At 37.9% G+C, this 20,404-nt stretch overlaps 1 protein-coding gene across 8 annotated transcripts; it reads right to left on the reverse strand.

Annotated features, from left to right (window-relative positions):
- Positions 1-120: 120 nt before the first annotated feature.
- On the reverse strand, positions 121-20,404 carry AASDH (aminoadipate-semialdehyde dehydrogenase). Of its 8 annotated transcripts, none has more exons than XM_040596156.1 (15): positions 20,322-20,404; positions 19,290-19,543; positions 17,163-17,283; positions 16,119-16,459; positions 15,193-15,385; positions 12,000-12,241; positions 9,078-9,184; positions 8,436-8,608; positions 7,708-7,900; positions 7,088-7,206; positions 5,785-6,622; positions 4,529-4,692; positions 3,811-3,936; positions 2,409-2,540; positions 121-1,422 (listed from the first exon to the last, which is right to left on the reverse strand). In XM_040596156.1, the coding sequence occupies exons 2-15, from the start codon at positions 19,517-19,519 to the stop codon at positions 1,015-1,017; spliced, it is 3,387 nt and encodes a 1,128-aa protein (XP_040452090.1). In that variant the 5' UTR covers positions 19,520-19,543; positions 20,322-20,404; the 3' UTR covers positions 121-1,014. The 8 variants fall into 8 exon arrangements, 6 of the variants coding, with proteins under 6 accessions (XP_040452090.1, XP_040452124.1, XP_040452081.1 ...); XM_040596190.1 differs by having other exon boundaries at positions 5,785-5,887; positions 20,270-20,371; XM_040596147.1 differs by having other exon boundaries at positions 20,270-20,371.

Below are 20,404 nucleotides of genomic sequence, written 5' to 3' on the forward strand. Positions count from 1 at the left end.
TTACAAGACTCATAATCGGGAAGATGCTCTCAGTCAGGTGTACTTTTGTCACTGCAAATACTTGATTTGCATTACTAAGACCACTGATAATTCTTTTTATGTCATTAAAGCCAACCAAAACCAATTTACACAACCATTTATTAGTAGCTCTCCACAAAGATACTGTAGAGAACATCCGTTCAAATCTCTTAAATATTTTTTTTGCCAGTGGTTGATTTAAGCAGTGCACACTTCATCTTGGAACTCATACTGTACCCATCACTGAAATTTAAGAAATATACATGTAAGTATATTCTCCACTTTAGAATAAAGAAGTAACTCCTACCGACTTCAACGGAGTTTAAGTATAGGTTTGACTGAACTGAAGCCAAGGAGGGCCTAGGCTCACATGTGATAAAGCACTCAGTTTATACAAACTACAGTAAACAGGTCTCTACTACCAGGTATATGCAATGCAGGCTACCTCTTCAGTCTGATTCAAAAAAGGACTTGGGTTACCTTGCCACAGCATAGAAACCTCGTCATACTAGACAAACACCAGTCTGATGCATGGAAAAGCCAGGCACAGGCTAGGCTGGACTCACGGAGAGGAACACATTTCTCCCTCAGCAAGACAGGCACGTTATTCCAAGCTGTGGAGTAGGCACCTTACCACAGTTTCTCCCAATCTTGCAAGTGTTTGAAGCAACTACTACTGGCTTTCATTTTCTTACTGCATAGGTCAAAGCACAACATTCCCATCCAAACCACATGAAGCATGTTCTTTCATGAACTGGAGCTGGAAAATGAGGGAGGGGTAGTGAAACTTCTGGCTGGGTGCTGAGCAGCCATCCTCCTTCAATCAGTACAGCAAGTCAACAAACATCACTTTACCTACTCTGGACACTGCCTGGTGCAAAATGCTACCCAAGTCATCTGCAAAGAGCACCTCTTGCCTACAGTAAAATAGGCAGAGATGTAGCCAGCAGCTGTGAGTTCTTAATTTACAAATGTAAACAATAAAAAGGAAGCAGCCTAACATCTTAGCTGTGCTTTTTTTCCTGTTACATACAAATCTAGGCAATAAACATAATCATTTCTACAGCCAACAACAAGCTTTGTTCCCCATACTACAGGGGAAGAGAAAACCTCTCCTGGAAGCTTATCTACTCCTTCTGCTGTTCCACTCTTGGCATTCAGGATCCACACTTTGCCATCTGTAGATACTGCTGCCAAAAGAATTTTGTTCTTTAAGTCATCACTTTGGAAAATGAATGGTGTTCCATATACACTTGAAGTGGCTTCAAATTTCCACAGTAAATTACCCTCCATGTTACAACAGTAGATAAAGCAATCATGGGAGCCAAAAAATATTTCTTGCTCAGTTAAACTTGAGATGCATGGAGATGAAAACACCGGTCCATTAGTTGAAAACTGCCAGACCTACAGAAAGAACATAACCACCCATTATCGGTTTGACAGCAACTGTAATTTGTTAATAGAATAGTTGTTGACAGAAGAGCATACTACATTCCAGTGATAGCTGGTCAAATGACGAGTTTTAAACACAGAAGAAGTGATAAAAGACTCATAAAATACGATGTGCAAGAGTTACTGTCTTCTGTGAGGCCCATGTAAAGATGGCCAACTTGGGAAAAGAATATTCTTAGGCTGTGGTACCACAATTAGTAACGCACTTCAAGACAACATTCTGATAACATGCCATTCTTTGCCAAAAAGACAAATACTCCTTTTGTAATACAGATTTCCTCTGTTCATGCTAATGATATGCAGATCCCTCCTCAAGAGAGTATCAGTTTTGCAACACTGCTGCAAGCAGACACAAAGCATGGCATGGGCTAACAAATATTTTATAATCAGAAAAGGCTTAGGAATTGCCATGTACACTGCATCTCAGGCAAAGAAACAGAAAGCGTCAGTTGTTTCACCACCAGATACAAACCACGTTCATCTCTAAAAAAATATTCTTTTTTAATTCAATGTGAAGGCTGGCACATATTTTGCCATAATTTTTGATAAATGCATAAACATTCTAAGAAAACTTTACTTCTACATAGCCACCATCCTGCAGAAGAGAGAGCTTTCAACATGCTTGAAAAACTCCAAAAACAGAACCATACCATTTCATTTGCTGGCACTGCTCTTGACCATTAACTTTGGCTGTAAGCTCTGAACTAGAAGTTCTGTTACTGCATCAAGCGACTTGAGAGTTTGCAGTTTTGCCATGAACCACATGGACTACCCTAGGCAAAAAGCTTTTCTACTTTCTCCTCTCTATAACAATAGACACTTTATTTGGTTCACAAAAAGGTATATGTTAATCATTAAACCTCAGAAAACAGCATTAATAAAGCATCTTATTCAAGATTTTGTGATGAACATAAAAATCCCAACAACACCACTTTTACCTTTTCTCCAGAATGAGTGAAACAGTATAAGTTTCCATCCACACACCCAACACAAACATACTTCTCATTGCAGTGAGGAGAGGAGAAGACTGGTTTTCCCAGGAAGCTTTTCCAAATCTTATTCCCCGCCACCTGTAAACAGCAGCATGGAATAGTATCTGATGCTTAACACAACTGTACAAAGCTGCACAAAACAACCCTCCCTTCACAGCTTGTCCCAGTCCTTAAGAAAGGGGGGGGGTGGGTGGGGGGGGCATGGCAGGAAGCAAAGAAAAGCAGGCTTCTCCCATTCAGAATGCATACCACAAGCAAACATACTCTTCAAATCTTATTCCAACAAAGTGTTTAGTGTTTTCCATGGGATACTCAATATCTCTGTTTCACCCTCCTCTTCCTCCCCCTAGACAAAATAGTGTAGTAGTAGTTCTAATAAATGACAGATTCGATATTTATTCCATTCCCAGCTCCTCAAGCACGTGACAAGGACCGATGAAGGAGAAGATATCTTGAAAGCAAGTCATACTGACTACGTCATAAACTATAAATACTGTAGGAAATTATTCTCAACTATGCGTTACTCAGGATTATGGGGGAAAAAAAGATAAAAATCTATTTTTTCTTAAGTACAGCCCACTAGGGCTGCAAAACCATACACTGGTTTTCTAACACTAGATTGGGTATTACTGAGGACACCTGTAGTGGGTGGGAGATAAAGATGGTTAGGACTGATGCTCTGGCTTGCGTGAGTACAAAAACATGAACAGCTGCTCCAAGTGACTGCTCCTTTTATCAGGCAGGACCAGCTGTAAGCCAACAATGCCTCAGAAAGCCATGAAATTGCTCCACATCTATCAAGAATGCCATTTCTCCAGTGCAGAGAACAGAACAGCAGTCCAAGACTAAAGGGGACTGCTCTTTAAATGACTACGGGGAGGAAAACAGTAAGAGGAATGAAGGGGCTTCTTTCTCTGTTCTGTTCTGATTTCAGTAAATTCTGTGTATTTTTTTTTTAATCCTACAGTCAAAGAGTGGGAGAAAAGTAACCTACAGATTACTAAAATAATCTACAGGGAAAAAAATAATCTACAGACATGCTCTCACTCACTAGTATAACTGATAAGGTAGTATATGGGAATAAGAAGACACTGATTCCAGCTTTGGCCTACAGTCAGCATGTAAATTCAAGCAAGTCACTTCAGTTCTTTTTATCACCAGACAGCTTTCTGAAAAATAGGAATTATTATGGTAACTTTGTGTATAATTATAAGGCCCTCAAGTGAAAAATACGTTATGGTAACATATGATCATCTAGTTCCTTTCATCAGAAAAGTGATCAGAAATGCATTTTGGTTTAATTAAAGTTTGAGATTGGGATCAAAGACATGTAAGCAAAGGTACATACTGGGTTTACAGCCAGTAATAGTCCTCCTAGTGTAGCAACATAAAGATGATGTGGAAAGGAATTCAGACAAGGAGATGAAAACACAGCTCCACCTTCACAATGTAACTTCCATATACATGCCTTCTTCTGTAAGCACAAGAAAAAAGATAAATAAAAATTTTTCAACTCGAGTTAAAGCTCATCACATTTACAAAGACTTTTGAATGTCAAAGCTTATCAAACACTGCATTTATTCAGCAAATGCTAGTTAAGAAGTGAAGATATAATCTCAGTGCTATTATAGCAACAATTACATTGTTGGCTACTTTCTCTTCCAGTAAATGATTCAGTTAATGAAAAGCCAGTATTCTATTGCTTATTTTGCATGTGCCTTCATCTGCTCTTTTAGAATGCAAGATTCTCTCTCCACTGTTAAGTCAGCTTTATTTCTAGCTGGGCACCCTATTCTGAAACAACCACAGAGAATTTAATAACTAAGAAACTTAAGATTTGATTTCAGCCAGGACTAGTAGCACAAGAACCACAGCTGAGAACGCCACTAGAACTATTTACTACCACATAATCCTAACCCTACTTCAAGCAGGCCTAACTATTTCAAAAGTGTAATTGTGGACTCCTGAGAATACTAACACCAGTGGACCTTCATCTGGTGTACTACAAACATGATCTAAGTTGGGTATTTAGTCTTCTATGCATAAAAGACAGTCAGTGTTCTTACATAAATATCCAAACTATACACATGTTGGTCATGTGAGCCTATGTAGACTAGTCCACTGGAAGGGTCTACAACTGCAGAGCTTTTCACCAAATCTTCTGTGACAAAAGTCCAGTGTATTTCTCCATCACTGCTTTGAAGCACATACACTAAGCCATCATAACAACCTGTGCGAAATACAACACAACAGGGGAAAAAAGAATAATGACTATTTGTATTTATGGGGCAATTTATGCAGCTAGCTGCATTGCTGCTGGAAAGAAACAATATGACTCACAAGGTACAGTTTCAAAACGTTTTCCAAAGCTGCTCCTCTTCTTTTAGCCCAACGTCTTTGCTGCTAGTTCATACATTCAAAGTAGATTGTTCTGTATGTTCTTTCCAGATTACACTTAGAGTATACTTACTTCACTGCCTTTTATCAAATTTATATAGTAATAACATTAAAAGACAGAGTTGCTGAAAATGGTGAAGAATTTTTGTAAATTAACCCTTTCCCTAATTTTCCTTTCTGAAAACAAAGATGCTGAAAGAATAAAGCCTGTGCGTTTTCTAATGAAAACTGAAACTGATTCTAGAAACTCCTTCAGTTTTAATGACTTTTCCATTTTGTTATCAGAGTAAGTATCAATCAAAATACTAGCAAAAAGGTGGGAACATTAGCTTTGTATAAAAAACCTCACCCCCTGGACATCTGTGTGAAGCAGTGATGTATACATATTAGCTAAAAAGATAGCACTGATGAATAACGGCAACTCTGTTGACAACGGATATGACAAGACCAAAGAACTATCCAAACATGTTCTTTACATTTCCAGAAAGAAGTCAAAAAGAGATAATTAAACTCTGTGGAAAATAATCTGAGGCACCATGTACTAATTTCTATCCCCATCAATTTTTAAAGACATTTTAAGACTGTATGCCCTTTCCACACTTCTTTACAAAAAAACATTTAAAGGTCACACCTTAATCAACCACTAAAAAGAAACTGTACGTATTGACTATTCCTTAATAAGGCCTTATTAATAAATTGGTATATAATAAACCACAAGTGTACATGTTAGATAAGCTCTGTCACTGGTTATCATGAAATTTACTTCTGTTTCTATTTTACAATAAATTAGTTCTGAAGCAGATATGGAAATTTATGAGTAAGTGTAGATGGAGGACATTCAGAGGTAAGAAATAAGATTCTCTGTCATTCATGATTTATTTATCAGAAAAATAATTTCAAATTAAGGCTAAATCAAGAGACATACCAACAACAATGAAATTTCCACACTTGGATATGCAGGCAGAAGATTCAATACGATCTCCAAGGTTCTTCTCCCATTTTATTTCTCCCAAGTCTAGGTCAATTGCCTGCATTGCGTGAGAGTGAGAGCCAACATACACAGATGCAGATATTTCTTCTTTAGATGGTATTATAACCAGCGGTGATGCATCAACACATTTTCTTGTATTTGACTTCCATCTTATGCCTAATGCCAATTCTGTCGCTGTTACATGACTACATTCTGCATGGATCTGCTGTACAGAGCAACAGTCGGCTTTATTTGCCTTGTTCCTAACTGTTAAACTTCTGTTCTCCATTTCATACCCTTGCACATAGCTTTTCATTACACTTGGAGTTACTAAATGCAGAAAGGATGGTTGCTGTAGCAGTTCCACTCCTGCCTGTACTGTATTATTGGGCTGCACAAAAGACTCTGTGAAATTCATAGAAAAAAAATGATTTCCTCTGCTTAGTGCAAAAAATGAAATTAACCCTGAAGCAACCTCAAGACCTCCTTCAGATTTCAGTTTAACATATTTTCCATGGAATTCCTCTTCACTGTTCCCACTTAATTTTCTTTTCACAACATTGTCATAATTCATTAATTGGTCTTCATGTGGAAACAGATTTTTAACAATATGTCTATGAACCTCTTCAATCGAGCGACTGAGAATAACTTCAAGAAGTCCAGGCACAGCTTTGCCTACTAGCACCTCAATTTCATCACAAAATCGTAGAGCCTTTAAGGAATCTCCACCACTGTACAGAAATATTGCATCTTTAGAAATTCCGGTGGAATCACCCAGGAGACCCAGAACAGACTAGAGAAAAGAAGAAGGGAAGAGGTAACAATCCACGGGTGTTACACCATGTCACACACATAAAAACTCAGGTTGGGTAAAACCCACCTGAATAACCAGAAGTCCCACTAAAAATCAACAACTGAGGAAACTCACTATTTGAAAAAAAATCACATGAAACTTGTTAGTGCCACAGAGGTAGTGACAGAACAAGAGCTGGGGAGGAACGGGGAAACGGGGAGATACTAGTTCTGTACTACAAAATGTTTTGCTCAATTTCAGTTCTGCAGTTCTCCAATACCCCCTCTTGGCCATTGCAGAGCAACTAGAATTAAGTATTAACTGAACAGAAAGAGCTGTACTGCTTTTATCTATAGGCAGCTAGAATGTTCTGGTTGCATTAGTCATACTTCTTAAAACTGTTTAATTTCTGACACATGTATAATGATCCACTTGCAAAGATAAAAAGGCAGCTCAAAATACTACCTTCCATAAATACTGCAATCTTTCCCACAATTCCTCTGCGCCACTCAGCTTACTGTCACGCCTCCTGGAGTTTAGATGGTTCTGGTAAATCTTGTTCAGTTCAGATATATCAACTTTGCCTTTGTAGAAAATAAAGTATGATTTTTTTTCATTGCTCTTTTAGCACTTACACTTCCAAAATTTCCTCTGCCCAAATAGTCTATTCTTGTAAATACTTCCTCATTCATACCCAACTGTACCTGTGTGGTTTTTACCCAGTCAACCAACTCCATAGAACCCAGTAAGGTTTTTAAAAGTTCACCCTAGCCTCCCAACATAATCCCACCTTCAAGGCCTGATCTTTCCCCAGCCAAAATCAGGGTTCTGTTGCAAACTGCAACAGGAACAACTGAGAAAAGAAGTGTGCAGTGTTAAAACTGAATTGATTTTACCACTACTGTTTGACTCTCAAATGAAGCATTATCAGGAAAACATAACATGTGGTCATGATCTCCTCCTAATCTACTATTTAAAAAGCACGAATCAGGCACCAGATTTTGGTCAACAAAGAAATTAAAAAAGAAAAAAAGGAATAGAGACCATTAAAATAAGCGGCAAGGATACTTAATAGTTTAATTTACCATGTGATGTTAAAGGCAAAGTTTTGATCGGAACAAGCTCATCAGGGACTGCATAAGATGGTAGACGTTTCTGGAGTTCTTTAAGTGTTTCTCTCTCTTCTAAATCATCTTTGGGTACAACAAACAGGATAAGTTTTTCCTGCTGATACCAGGTCACTGCACAAGCTTCCACCTCACAAAGATCTTCAGCAGCCTGTAATTAAAAAATATTAGTCTTGCTTTGAAATACAGCTCATCAACAGAGTAAAAGAAGTAAACCCCACAATTTTACAACGTAGACATTTAAAAACTGTATGTGTTTCACATTCCTACATAACAACCTATGAAATATCTCCTCTTGTAGTTGACGTTTGTACTTCATGAACTCAGAGATATATGCATTATTTGTCTAAATGCCAGGAATGAGATATAATCCATGAGGCTGACATTCAGTCCTGTAGAACAATCACTATACAAGCATTGCAGTGCAACACTCAGTATTTTTCAGATGTTTATACAGTTCTTAATTCTGCTGGAAGAAACCATACAATAAAACAGATTTCCAAGAACTCAGAACCAAACTCCTCTCCAAATTATGGGACTAGGTTTTTGAAAATACACCCTCCCAGTTTCTTTTAGATTCCTAAAAGTCATCTGAAAATTAGGGAATACCCACTTCTGATGACAATGTGTTCCTTATCCCTGGTTCTTTTATACTGGCATACTCTGCTCACTAGATGTTGTATTACCTGCTGCAAATATTCAATATTAAAACGTTTGCCGTGACGTTTAATCTGATTGTCTTTCCGACCCAAGAAGAACAACTTTGCATTCTGCACTCTCACAAAATCCCCTGTTTCTCTCATTGTGCCCAGGGGTACAGTTATTTCATCATCAAGAAAGCAGACTCGTTCTTCACCACCTATACAAGAAAAGATTGTGGGCATATATATTAAATGGCTAACTGTAAATTGAAATTGTAAATAATATTTTATCAAATTCTCCTAATTCTAACAAGCATTATAAGAAGTACTATAAGATTATTACAGAAGTCTAAACTTCCGCAATGTACAAATTGGGCTATGTAGTTAATCCAGTTCATACACAGAAATTACCTCAATTGAGAATGTCAAAATGCAAGCAGTAAAAAAAGTCAATATAAGGAAACCACATTCTGCAGATAAAATTACGGTAACTTTCTGTTCATTATCCCAACAACCTAAAATACCATCAGAAGTTTCCCGATGGAAACCTAAAATGCTACATTAATCTGTATATCAGAGGCAGACACCAATATAAAGATACAAATAAATAAACAAAATAATCAATGTATTATTAAAATGCAATCAATTAAGAACAGTATCTTAGAAGAATAAGAAATATAAAATAACCTATAAATACTTGTCCCTCGCCTTCTAGAACTGAACAACCGTTGGCATCTCTGACCTCAACTTTTGTTCCAAGGAGCGGTGATCCCAAAGGTATAGGGAAATCAGTTCTAAATATATTAAAGAAAGAAATAGTGAAAAATCTTTCCCTTCTGAACACAAACAACTGTTCCAGAAATTAGTTAGCATACAGTCTTTTAAAGGATTGGTATTAGAGCAAAAGCAGATGCTTGAGGTTTCTTTCTACAAATAAATCTTCTTTAAAAACATCTCAATTTGTTCAAAATTTAAAACCTCATCAATGTGCACAGGTTTCATTATCATACACCAAAACCCCACAGAACGATAGAAAATAAAGCTTGAATGGACCCTGAAATACCCTGAAAAAATGCTGAGAACTTCCAGTTTTTGAGGCACCCAAAGTGCCAAGTTGAAACTTTCAATTAAATTTCATACCAAAAGTCAACCAATTTAAACACATTAACTGCTTTCTAATTCACTCTTTCCCTGACCTACCTAGTTTGAGCTTTTATTCTATTTTATTACTGATGTTGTGGCAACAAGTACAGTTGACTTTTTCAGAAAAGACTGAAATAGAAGATGTCATTTATTATAGACTTCTGTTGAGCTGCAGACCAACTCCTTCCTTTCCCTTCATTCTCTAGCCTCTTCAAGCACTTGCAGAACCTCATTTATTGAACACAGACACTATTTCTGAGTGGGAACAGAGAATAATATATTTTCTTCAGTAAAGCAAAATTTAAAAAGCAAACTAACTTTAAATAGCTTTGTTAATATATGAAGTTATGCATGGGTTCCAGTTCAATTTCTATCATTAAGTATCATATTTTAATCTAACAATTCTTGTTCAACTCCTGTTATTTAGGCTGTTGAAACTTCTCCTTTTCTCTGATCAGCCAATGAATTCTTTATCTCAAGCTGACCAAAAAGCAGTCAACTTTTGTAAGACATGTATTTCTGCCAACTGAGAATCTTCTCCTTTTCCTTCCTCTGGTCAGTTTCAAAATATAATTACTTGACACATAGGTATGAGAAAGCATCCCAGATTGTCAATGTATCTGCTTCATGTCATGGGAAAGTCCCAACCAAAAAAAAAGCAGAATTTAACATCACCAAATGAAACCCCAAGATTCCTACATATACCATAGAACAGCAAAAATAAGAGACAAACACCACCTCATTGGACCTTATTGTTAAAAGACTTGTGATTAGACATTCAACTTAGCAAAACTTACCTAAAGAACAGAAGGGTCCAGACCACTAAGGCACTAACTTTGTGCTGATCTTTTTTTCCATTTTCTAGTGTTCTCTAGGAACTCTGCCAGTTTTTATCATTCAGCTGGCAAAAATAAAAGCCACTGTATTCCAACTGTCCTACTAATACTAAGGAATGAAAAAGACAAAAAGGTCCATCCTTTTTTGTGGTTTTATTGTATCTGTGCCTGCTTACTACAAAGGAATCCTAATTCCCTTTGCAATGAGGCTTACAGGGAGCAGGCTCTGAGGTGAAGGGTGGGAGACAATAGTCAAAGGCTGTAAAAACTTCCATCATTCTAACTGCACCTCAGCTAGGACTGAAAAACAACACACTATCTCTGGAGCGCAGAAACTTTGGGTAGAAAAAACAATTTCACTGCGGAGAAGATAACGTTTGAACTCACGAGAAACCAGAAAGAAAATTAGTTTTGCATGGGAACTTAACATCACTTTATGACCACCCACCATTCTCATGCTTCAAGGGTTTAAGTAACAGGTTATACATCACATCATTTGTCCAAAACATCCCATTTCATAGGACATGATTAACTCAAGTCACATATGTAATTATCATGTCAGGGAATAATTACACATTTCAGAAACCAAATGAAACACTGAGCTAACTGGAAATACCTTTCACGACCCCAAAACTCCTGCAACACTCTTTATAAAATACAATTAAAAAAAAAAAAAAGGTGAGAAATTGAGTAACAGAGTTTAAAATGGCAGAGTGCTAAATGATTAAAAGGAAGTACTTCTGGATATCCAAGTACAATTACTGTGAGACCCTGGGTAAGCCAGTTTCGATGAATTTCTGTCATACTAGTCAAGCAGTATCAGTGGGATCATTTGCTGAATAGTGTATTATCCAGTATTAGAAAAAAACCCCAACAGTACCTAATCTCCACTTAATCGTTCATTTGCGGAGTTTTAAGAACTGCAGGCAAAAGCATGGTAGCCCTAAGAAACACATGTGTACCTACTGATTATATCTGAAAATAATCTTTGAGCATTTTTGCTTAAATAAGTAAATCTCAGAAGTAACATTCTGAACTTGACAGAGCTAAGCTATACATTTGTTCCAAGGCTACTATTAACAGATACACAGCCCGGTTTCTTTACCCTCACTGACTGCTCTGTTAGGTTTCTTCTCTTTGAACATGCAAGATCTCACTGGAAAAGCCTCACGATGAGCAAGCAAATTGGGTAGGAATCATTTGCCTGCAGAAGCACAACACTGATTCAGTATTCCCACATAGTCAGAGATAGCACACCCTGGACTAAGCTAGTCCAGGTTCAGCATGTGGAATCACAGGCTGGAATGAGGAAAAGGTCTAGATACAGAGATGACTAAAACAGACACCATCACAACACATCATGTGAAATGTAACAGATCTACAAGTATACAGAATTTCAGACTGCAGTCCTGTTCTTCAAGAATTGTTCATCAACAAATTCTACTTGAGGGAGCTGTTATTAGAGAAAGAGAGAATGGATTAGCCTATTTCTACATAAAAATCAAATGTAACTTCTACCAGCATAAACAACCATGAGAACTCAGTAGCCCTGGAAACAGAAGACCAAGGTTCTATTTCTAGAGATTTTCATCATTCAACGCCAAGCCACAAAATCAGTGCATTTTCCTACCTAAAATCAGCAGTAAAAACCTCTTCAGGAATCTTGTAGCAAGTGGCCCAACTTGACACTTCAGTAATACCGTACAGATTAAAAATACTTGTTTTGTTCTCCTTGTGCTTCCAACTTTTCAAGAGATTCAGTACAGGAAATGCTTCACCACCAAGGGCTAAGACACGAAGCGAAGTATTTGCAGACAACACTGCTGATTTAATAATGTGAGCTCCAAACCTCCTGAGAAGTGTTGGCGTGGCCTGAATGATACACATTGAAAAAAGAAAAAGAAAAAAAAAGATAAGAGAAAGACCTCCTCTATTTTTTCAGTATATGTGTGCACCTCCTCCTGCTTTATCATATGCACTGCATAGCTACTATATCGTGGATATACTTAATAATCATCTACGTATAGTAGATGGCATCAGCCATTAGATACCCAAATAGATCACACTGGTGTTCTGCGAGGTTTTGTTTCTTATGTGAAGCCTTTAATGAGTACTATCAGCACCAATCTATATCCTCTGCAGTTTCTTCTTTACTTAGATGTGTTATGGGTTCCCTGTCGTGTCTCTGCTGTGTGTTGTGTCTCTGTGAAGTGTGTGCGCATCTCCTGGGACAATTTTCTTCTTAGTACCTGATACAGTTCTGTGCTTTGGATTTAGTATGAGAGTAATGTTGATAACACACTGATGTTTTAGTTGTTGCTAAGAAGGGCTTACTGTAAGTCCACAATTTTTCAGTTTCCCATGCTCTGCCAGAAGAGGTACACAAGAAGCTGGGAGGGAGCAGAGCCAGGACAGCTGATCTAAACTAGACAAAGATCTATTTCATACCCAGAATGTCATGCTCGGTATATAAACTGGGGGAGGTTGGCTGGGGGCTGCTGATTGCTGCTGGGGGACTGGGTGGGCATCAGTCAGCGGGTGGTGAGCAACTGTATTGTGCATCACTTGGTTTTCTTCCCTTGGGTCTTATTCCTTTCTCCACCTGTACTCTTCACTACAATTATTGTTGTCATTATTAATATTAATTACTTATTCCAATTAGTAAACTGTTCTTATCTCAACACACAGGTTTCACCTTTTTCTGACTCTCCTCATCCCACCGGGTCTGAGGGAAGGTAGGGGGAGAGAGTGATCAGCTGCATGATACTTAGTTGTTGGCTGAGGTTAAATTATGACAGCATGTTAGTTCTTAGTTTAATTGCTGTGAAACAGAAAGTAGCAAACACAGTATTCTCTGATGTTACTGTTTGAGCTTTTTATCCCTTCATTCCAGTATGTTACAGCTAAAATATAACCTATACATCTGATTAACCTGCATATAGAACATTTAAAGACCTTTCCGTAATACTAAAAATTCCTAGGACGCCAGATTCTGGGTTGTTCCTGATTTGTGTAAATATAACAGTTTACAAAGATAAGTTTTTCTGAAAGCTTTCACAGCACACTCTAAAGTGAGCAGGGGAAAAGAGAAAAAGAAAACAGGTTCCTTAAATACAACTACTTCTATAAAACTGTTGGTGTAGAGCCCTTTCACTGAATGGAAAAATAGCAAATCTTTAACACACTTACTTCACGCTCATTCTTCCCAACTTCCAGTAAGAAGGCTGCACAGTTAACGGAATTATGTATTACCAGGTTGTGTTCTTCTAGTAACAGATGAAGACTTTCACTTTTCAAATGACCATATAAACATTTGTGAATTACGGGGGGGGGGGGGGGGGGAAGAGGGGAAGAAAATTTCTTTTCCACTCCCTCATAACCACTTTTCAGATTTCTCAAGTCTGCTCAAGCAAGTCAAGAGGGGAAGGTAATGTCTTATTCTAATTTAAAAAACATAAAATCACTGATCATCAGAAGGTAAGGTGTAAGTAAATTTTTGTCATTAATTCAACTGAGAAGCCCTTCCTTCACTGACTGAGACAACGATCAAAAGATCACAAAATCAAATTTTTCTTAGAAGGACATCTCAAATACCTTTATTCACCAATTTCTGCCTTTCTCTACTAATGCTTAAGATGCTTTTTAAAAACACATCTTAAAAGACTTAAAAAACATACTTTAAAAATCTTACTAATAGAGATTAACGTATCAGAATTTGGAATTTTTTTTCTAAAAGCAAGTGAACTAAACTTATCAAGAAACTTGTATATTACAGCAATCATAACAAATAGATACTAGAGCAGAGAATAAAGTTACAAAATATTTGTAACTACTGGATTTTTTTCTGCTGTGCAATCTTCAGCTAACTGCTCACTAATCTTAAATTTGTACCCTACAATCTCAACTACCACCATTCCTCTGAAAGAAAAGGAAATTTCAGCATTTCCTTGAGTGCAAATAGTTCAGAATTACAACGTTAATGGCAAAGCAAGGCTTGGGGGTTGATTTGTCACAATTAATAAACTAATCAGACCACACTCATTTTGTTCTAAGTCAATTACAAGTGAGATCCATTTCTAGCAACTCTTCCCACCCCCCCAATTTAAGTTTCTATACTCAATTTAAGAGTTTTACAAAATACCTCATTACTCTACAAGGCAAGGGCTAGGCTTGTTCAGCCATGCTGGATGCACATAATTTCAAGTAAATTGAAAAAACCCAAACCCTTTAAAACTATTAGAATGGAGATGCTATAGGACATGATCTATTCCAAGACATAAGAGGCACATGAAGCCTCATAGAAACAAGTGGCCTGAAAACTAAGTGTTGCTGTGGAATCAATTATTCTTTTGCTCTCATTATTGTAAAAACAACAAACATTTTATCATCCTATAAACAGCACTGGTTTAGTTGTATTTTTAGCACAGAAACTACCATTAAAACCTAGAAGTTGTTTATGAGGAAAGGCTTTAAGATCAAGCCCATTAAAAAGTGCTAAAAATGTCTGTAAGAGGTTACTTCATCACCAGATTCTTTAGAACTGCTTAGTTAACAGAATAAATTAATTCTTAAGAATGAATGGTTTCTCAATATGAATGTTGGTTCTATCTTAGTTCATTGTTTTCTGTCACAGAATGTTTGAGGCTTGTAATTTTCTAAACAGCTAACACTCTACAGCAAAAAAGATAGCATGAGCTACACCTTCAAGGAATAATGCTCCTGTTCTATTATGATTAGCATCCAGACTGATGAAAAAGTAGTACTCATTAGCAAAGATGAGAAGCAAGACAGTGAAGAAGACACCTATCTTAGGTGTTGCCTACCTGCAACACTGTCACACGGTGACGGTGAAATAGAGCAGCAGACAGCTCCACAGGCATCATTTTAATAGTGTTTGGTACTACAAGAATAGAGGCTCCACTTGTCAGTGCAATGAACAGTTCAACCACAGATGGGTCAAATGTTAGAGGGGAAGCCAAGAATAGCATATCATCCGGTGTGATCTCAAATATGGATCTAAAATCAGAAAGCTAGAAATTACAAATCTGATGCATGTTGTTAAAAAAACATTTCCAAACTAGAACAGCAGCATGAAAGAAATGTGCTTTAGCAAAGCTAAGATCTTAAGGGCTGCTCTGAATATATAGGTGTATGTAGGCCAAACGATTTTGAGCACGAGCTCCTGCACCTGATTAAATTAATGAGCTCCTTCACCAAGATATCTACCACATTACACACCAATACAGTACACTGAAGAGCGTATTTAAACTAAGAGATGCTCATTAAATAAATAAAAAAAGGATGGTATTTTCCATAATAATTTTTTTAGGAAGTACTAAATGAAGCAGAAAAAAACCTAGCCTGAAAAGGAATTGGGACTTAAAAATTACAGTACACAGTAAATGTAACTGCAAACAAATAATTAATTTTGTTAGCTATTTCTTTTAAGCCACAAGCCAGAATACAATACTTAGAGCAACAGCTTATTATTTGAAGTACATCCCTCAAACATTCAAGTAAAGCACCATTTCAACATTAAAAATAATAGTTAGAGAAACAAAATTTTATATGATACTATTTAGAAACAAAAGAAACAAACACAAATAAATCTGAAAAGGCAGGGAAGGAGGAAGTGAAACAGTTAGCAAAACCCCAATCTACACTCCTCTGAAATATTAATTAAAAAAAAAACTGCCTAAATATCAAATTTGTAAAAGCATTTAAAAGGAAAACTGGAAACCACACTTACTTAAGATGCAGAATATTTGGCACTATACATTTATGAGGCACTCTGACTATTTTGGGGATCCCAGTAGTTCCAGATGTATGCAAGATGTATGCTACAGAGTATTTCTGACCATCACTCATGTATCCTCCTTCCCATGTTTTTTCTTTGTTTTGATCTGGGCAAATGGTATATCCCGGGTGCGAGTTACCCATAGCTTTGGAAGGTTCATATTTACTTTTCATGTCATCTACTTGTGAATTTAAATCAGTATTGCTCAAGTTCATTTGGAAGAGAGTTAAACCAATGTGCTCTACTGTGGAAGAATTGTGGTTAAAGCAACCAACATGGGACATCCGGAATTTCTGTAAGAGAAAATAAACAATTTAAACAGCAGAACTCAGGATGCACTGTTATTGTTCTACTGTATGCAAAATGAAATAACGTTTCATACAAATAATCTGTGATTGTTCATGCCTCTATTTTTGGAGGACACATAGCAGACAGTCTTAAGCTCATGTATTTTTATGTATTAAATATGAGTGAACACAGACTTCATAAATATGAACAATTCTCTGAGCAAATAATGAGAAGGAAAATATATAAAAGAATTCTGCAGAAGACAAAGAACTCTGAATTATAGCTATATGGCCCAATCTTTTATACTCCCTTTGCAATGAATGAAGGCATAAGACTTCTGAGGAGCTGGACAAAAGGAAACCAAAGTAGTAAATGCAGGAGCTTTTTTTCAACTATTGCAAAGATTTCCAACTCTCAGCCTTGACATACAAAGAGACAACTCTGGAAACCAAAGTCTTCCAGGGCCAGTGCACAACAAGCTTGCCTGGACAACACTGTAATAGGAAAACAGGTAATATTTTTGAAGAGGAAGAGAAGCACTTTGTACTTCTAATTTTAAAGATGTTCTTTTCTGAATGAAAAAGACAACCTCTTGACATGAAGAAACAAAACAACCCCATCCAAGCTTATTAAAACAGAATACAGTCTGAATAACTACACGTTTCTAAATTGCCCTTTAATGCTTCCTGTAGAAGCCTGCAAACTTACATTTATTTTGTCATTCTCAACAAGAATGTACTGAAGATTGCTTTTCTTCATGAAGTAAGTGGATAACATTGGTGGTGCATCTGGATCAATAGGAGAATAGGCAGCTGGAACTTGAAGGATTCTAACAAGACACAAATGTTTTAAACTTACTTTTTTAAAAAAATAAGAAAATCTTCCTAAATTTCACTAACATTTCTTCTATGCTTTTATAGTTGCCAGAGCCAGAAAACGTAGTCACTATGTGACTTTTAAAGTTTTTCTTGGAAATAAAGTAGGAAGAACAATCAGCGTTGCCTTCTCGTATCTTACAGCGCAAAAAGATTAAAGCTGGATGAAAACATTGAACATTATTTCTGGCCAAGCAGGCTGGTGATGACAAAGGTATCACTGACATCAACAGCATCACATTTTAAAAGCTGCTGCTATTGACTAGGAACAGAAATACAAGCTTTTTAGTTATACAACATGTGTAAACATATTTTAAAAGACACTGAAAGTCTGCACACTGAAAACAGTTTCTGTTCTCACAAGTCTAAAGAATCCAGCATAAGAAAATCTGAGCACATACTGGAATTTCTTCCCTAATAAACAAACAGGAACACGAGTATCATTCCGCTCTCATCCCGGCGCTTTACGTTGTAGCTCTTCCTCCACAGTTGCTCACTACAGTCCCGCCCTCTAGTGGCTCCATTTGATAATGACAAGCACTTGAATTTATTAACGCCACAAAAAGCGGAGTAAGCGGCGACTAAAACATGAGCGGTCCCCATAAATATTCACATTTCTTCGAAGGCTGGGTTCCCACGTACAATTAGTTATATTACCTCTTTATGCAAGTGATTTATCACTGTAGTAAAGCCGAGATTCAGGATAAAGACTTGGAAAGAGCAGCATTCTATCTACACGAATAGCCACTGGCTGATCATTAGGCACCGAAGCCTGCCCTGCGTCATATATAGTGCTTAACTACTCAGCAATGATAGCTGTTAAGAATCAAAACGCCCCCGTAGTTCCCAGTCCCACAGCAAAAGAAAACTGTGCTGCTGCTCAGTTCACTGGGATATAGGATAAATTGGGTTGCAAGGGACCTCAGGATGCCTAGTCCAACCTCCTGCTCAAGCAAGGCCAGCTGTGACACCCAACTAGGTTGTTCAGGACTTTTTCCAGCTACGTCTGAAAAACCTCCAAGGATGGTGCCTACAGAACATCTCTGGGCAACCTACTCCACTGCTGGACTGAGAGAAAAGTGTTCCTGATCAGTGAGAAAGTTCCTCAGTGTTTCTGGGAGGTTTATGATTACAGCCCTCACTCACTCACTGCACTGAAATCTTTATACCCAGCTGTGATACATCTTCTTGTGCTGTTGTGTATTTTACATGCTGTGTGACAATAGGAAAATATTGACACAGACCCTCCTCCTAGGAAGCACAACTGCTGCTGTATATATCAGCTGAAGAAAATATGCCTGTGATGCTGCAATTCTGTATTACATCATAAATGCAATAGATATAAAAGATACATATATAAAGGATACAAACAGAATTAATCAGAAGTAGGATTTTAAAAATTGCTGGATTAACATGAGTGTGTTTTGAGGTCACAAACATTTCAACTTCCTAGCTATTAAATAATCAAGGTCACTTTAGTGCTGCATTACTCATTACTTTTTTGTAATGGAATATTTGTAACGGAACTTTAATTGTACACTCATTCAGCTTAAAGCATGAAAATTGTTTTCGACACATCTTTTTTTTTGCTAGCAAGACAATATATTAGAAAATCTGCGTATTCCTTTTTTTTGTATAAATTTATTCTGTAGATAACCTCCATTTCTAAATAAGCACAAAGACACAAGTAATTAATTTTTTATATTTCTAGAAATAGCCTTAATCACTTTAAAAATAGACACTTTAGATCAATAAACTTAAGATTCAAAAAGCTTGAGCAGTGGCTTTTGTAAAGATTATAATACTGCCATTTTTTCTCTTAAAGAATGCAAGACTTCAGTGCCTCTTGACTGTATTACTACATTTTTGTTGTTATTAAAAATATAAACAAACTGAAAATTTCCTTCAATGAGATGACCCTTAAAAAACCAACACAGACTGCAAGCATTGAAACCATTACCCCAAGATCCAAGATGGTAAGTTTATTCCTGGATAGCAGTAAAGGCCTATTTCACATTTTCCTTGCTGATCACAGTGCTTTTGAAGGAAAGCTGTTAACTCCATGGCAAGCTTAACCACCGTAGCATATGTGTAGAAAGTTGGAGCTTTGTCATTGCATTCATCAAACCAAACTGCTTTTCTATCAGAGTACAGGCTAGCTGCCCGATTCACCAGTTCCTGAAGAGTCATCTCAGCTGCATATCTTCAATTCCCCTGAAAGATTAACAAACCAGACTGCATTGTCACCTCTTAACTTTTGATACTTTAGTCAAATTATATAGGCACACGGAACACTACCAAGAGGGAAAAAAAGATTCTTGGCAGAAAGCACACAGCTTCACCACACCTTATACTGCAAAAGTGTCAAGCTTAATACTTTTATCATTTGCCATAGGCCTTACCCCAAGGCCCAGGATACGGTAATTCAGAGACATCGTTGCATAGAGGCTGCATGTCCCTCACCATTACATCTTTATTTTTAAAGCTGGGCGCAACTAAATTAGTAACTTTATTAACATAATTTAATTAGTGACTTTCTCTTTAATAGAATTGTGAAAAACTAATATTTCCTTTGCAAGCAGAAAACGCAACACGCCGATAGCCAAAGCTTTTAGGGTACTGCTCGTGCTGGTGCACGCCTGCCCCACGGGCCCTCCCGTCACGCCCGTACCGGACGGCCGAACGGCGCCCGCAAGGCTGCGGGCCAAGGCCCCCTCTCGCCTCCGCCGCGGTCCCGACCGAGGACAGGCGGCTCCCGCACACCCCGCCACGCGCAACGCCCCCCGTTTCCACACACGACGGGCACGGCCTGGCCGCTCCCGGGGCCGACGGCTGCGCCGCGAGCACCGCGGAACCTCTGCGGGACGGAGGCCAACAGCGCGGCCCCGCCGGCCGCTGCCGCTGGCCCCAACGAGTCACCACGCCGCGCGCGTCCCCCACCTGCCGCAACGCCCAGCAGCACCTCGCGGCCCCAGCCCTCGGCCCGCCGCACCTAGCAACAGTGAGTCGGCCCTCCTGATTGGCCGACTCTGCAGTAATAAAAATATAAAGTTAGTATTGCCCGACTCTGCAGTA

The sequence above is a fragment of the Falco naumanni genome, chromosome 1 (assembly GCF_017639655.2).
Source record: "Falco naumanni isolate bFalNau1 chromosome 1, bFalNau1.pat, whole genome shotgun sequence".
In the NCBI taxonomy this organism is placed as follows: domain Eukaryota; kingdom Metazoa; phylum Chordata; class Aves; order Falconiformes; family Falconidae; genus Falco; species Falco naumanni.

Excerpts from the sequence above, each read along its gene's own strand:
- AASDH (XM_040596156.1), bottom strand. The coding sequence starts at position 19,519 with ATGACTCTTCAGGAACTGGTGAATCGGGCAGCTAGCCTGTACTCTGAT. Across the intron at positions 7,207-7,707 it reads TTTGCCTTTAACATCACATG|GCAAAGTTGATATATCTGAA; the intron begins GTAAATTAAACT and ends TTTTCTACAAAG. Across the intron at positions 3,937-4,528 it reads TGTATAGTTTGGATATTTAT|AAGAAGGCATGTATATGGAA; the intron begins GTAAGAACACTG and ends TTGTGCTTACAG.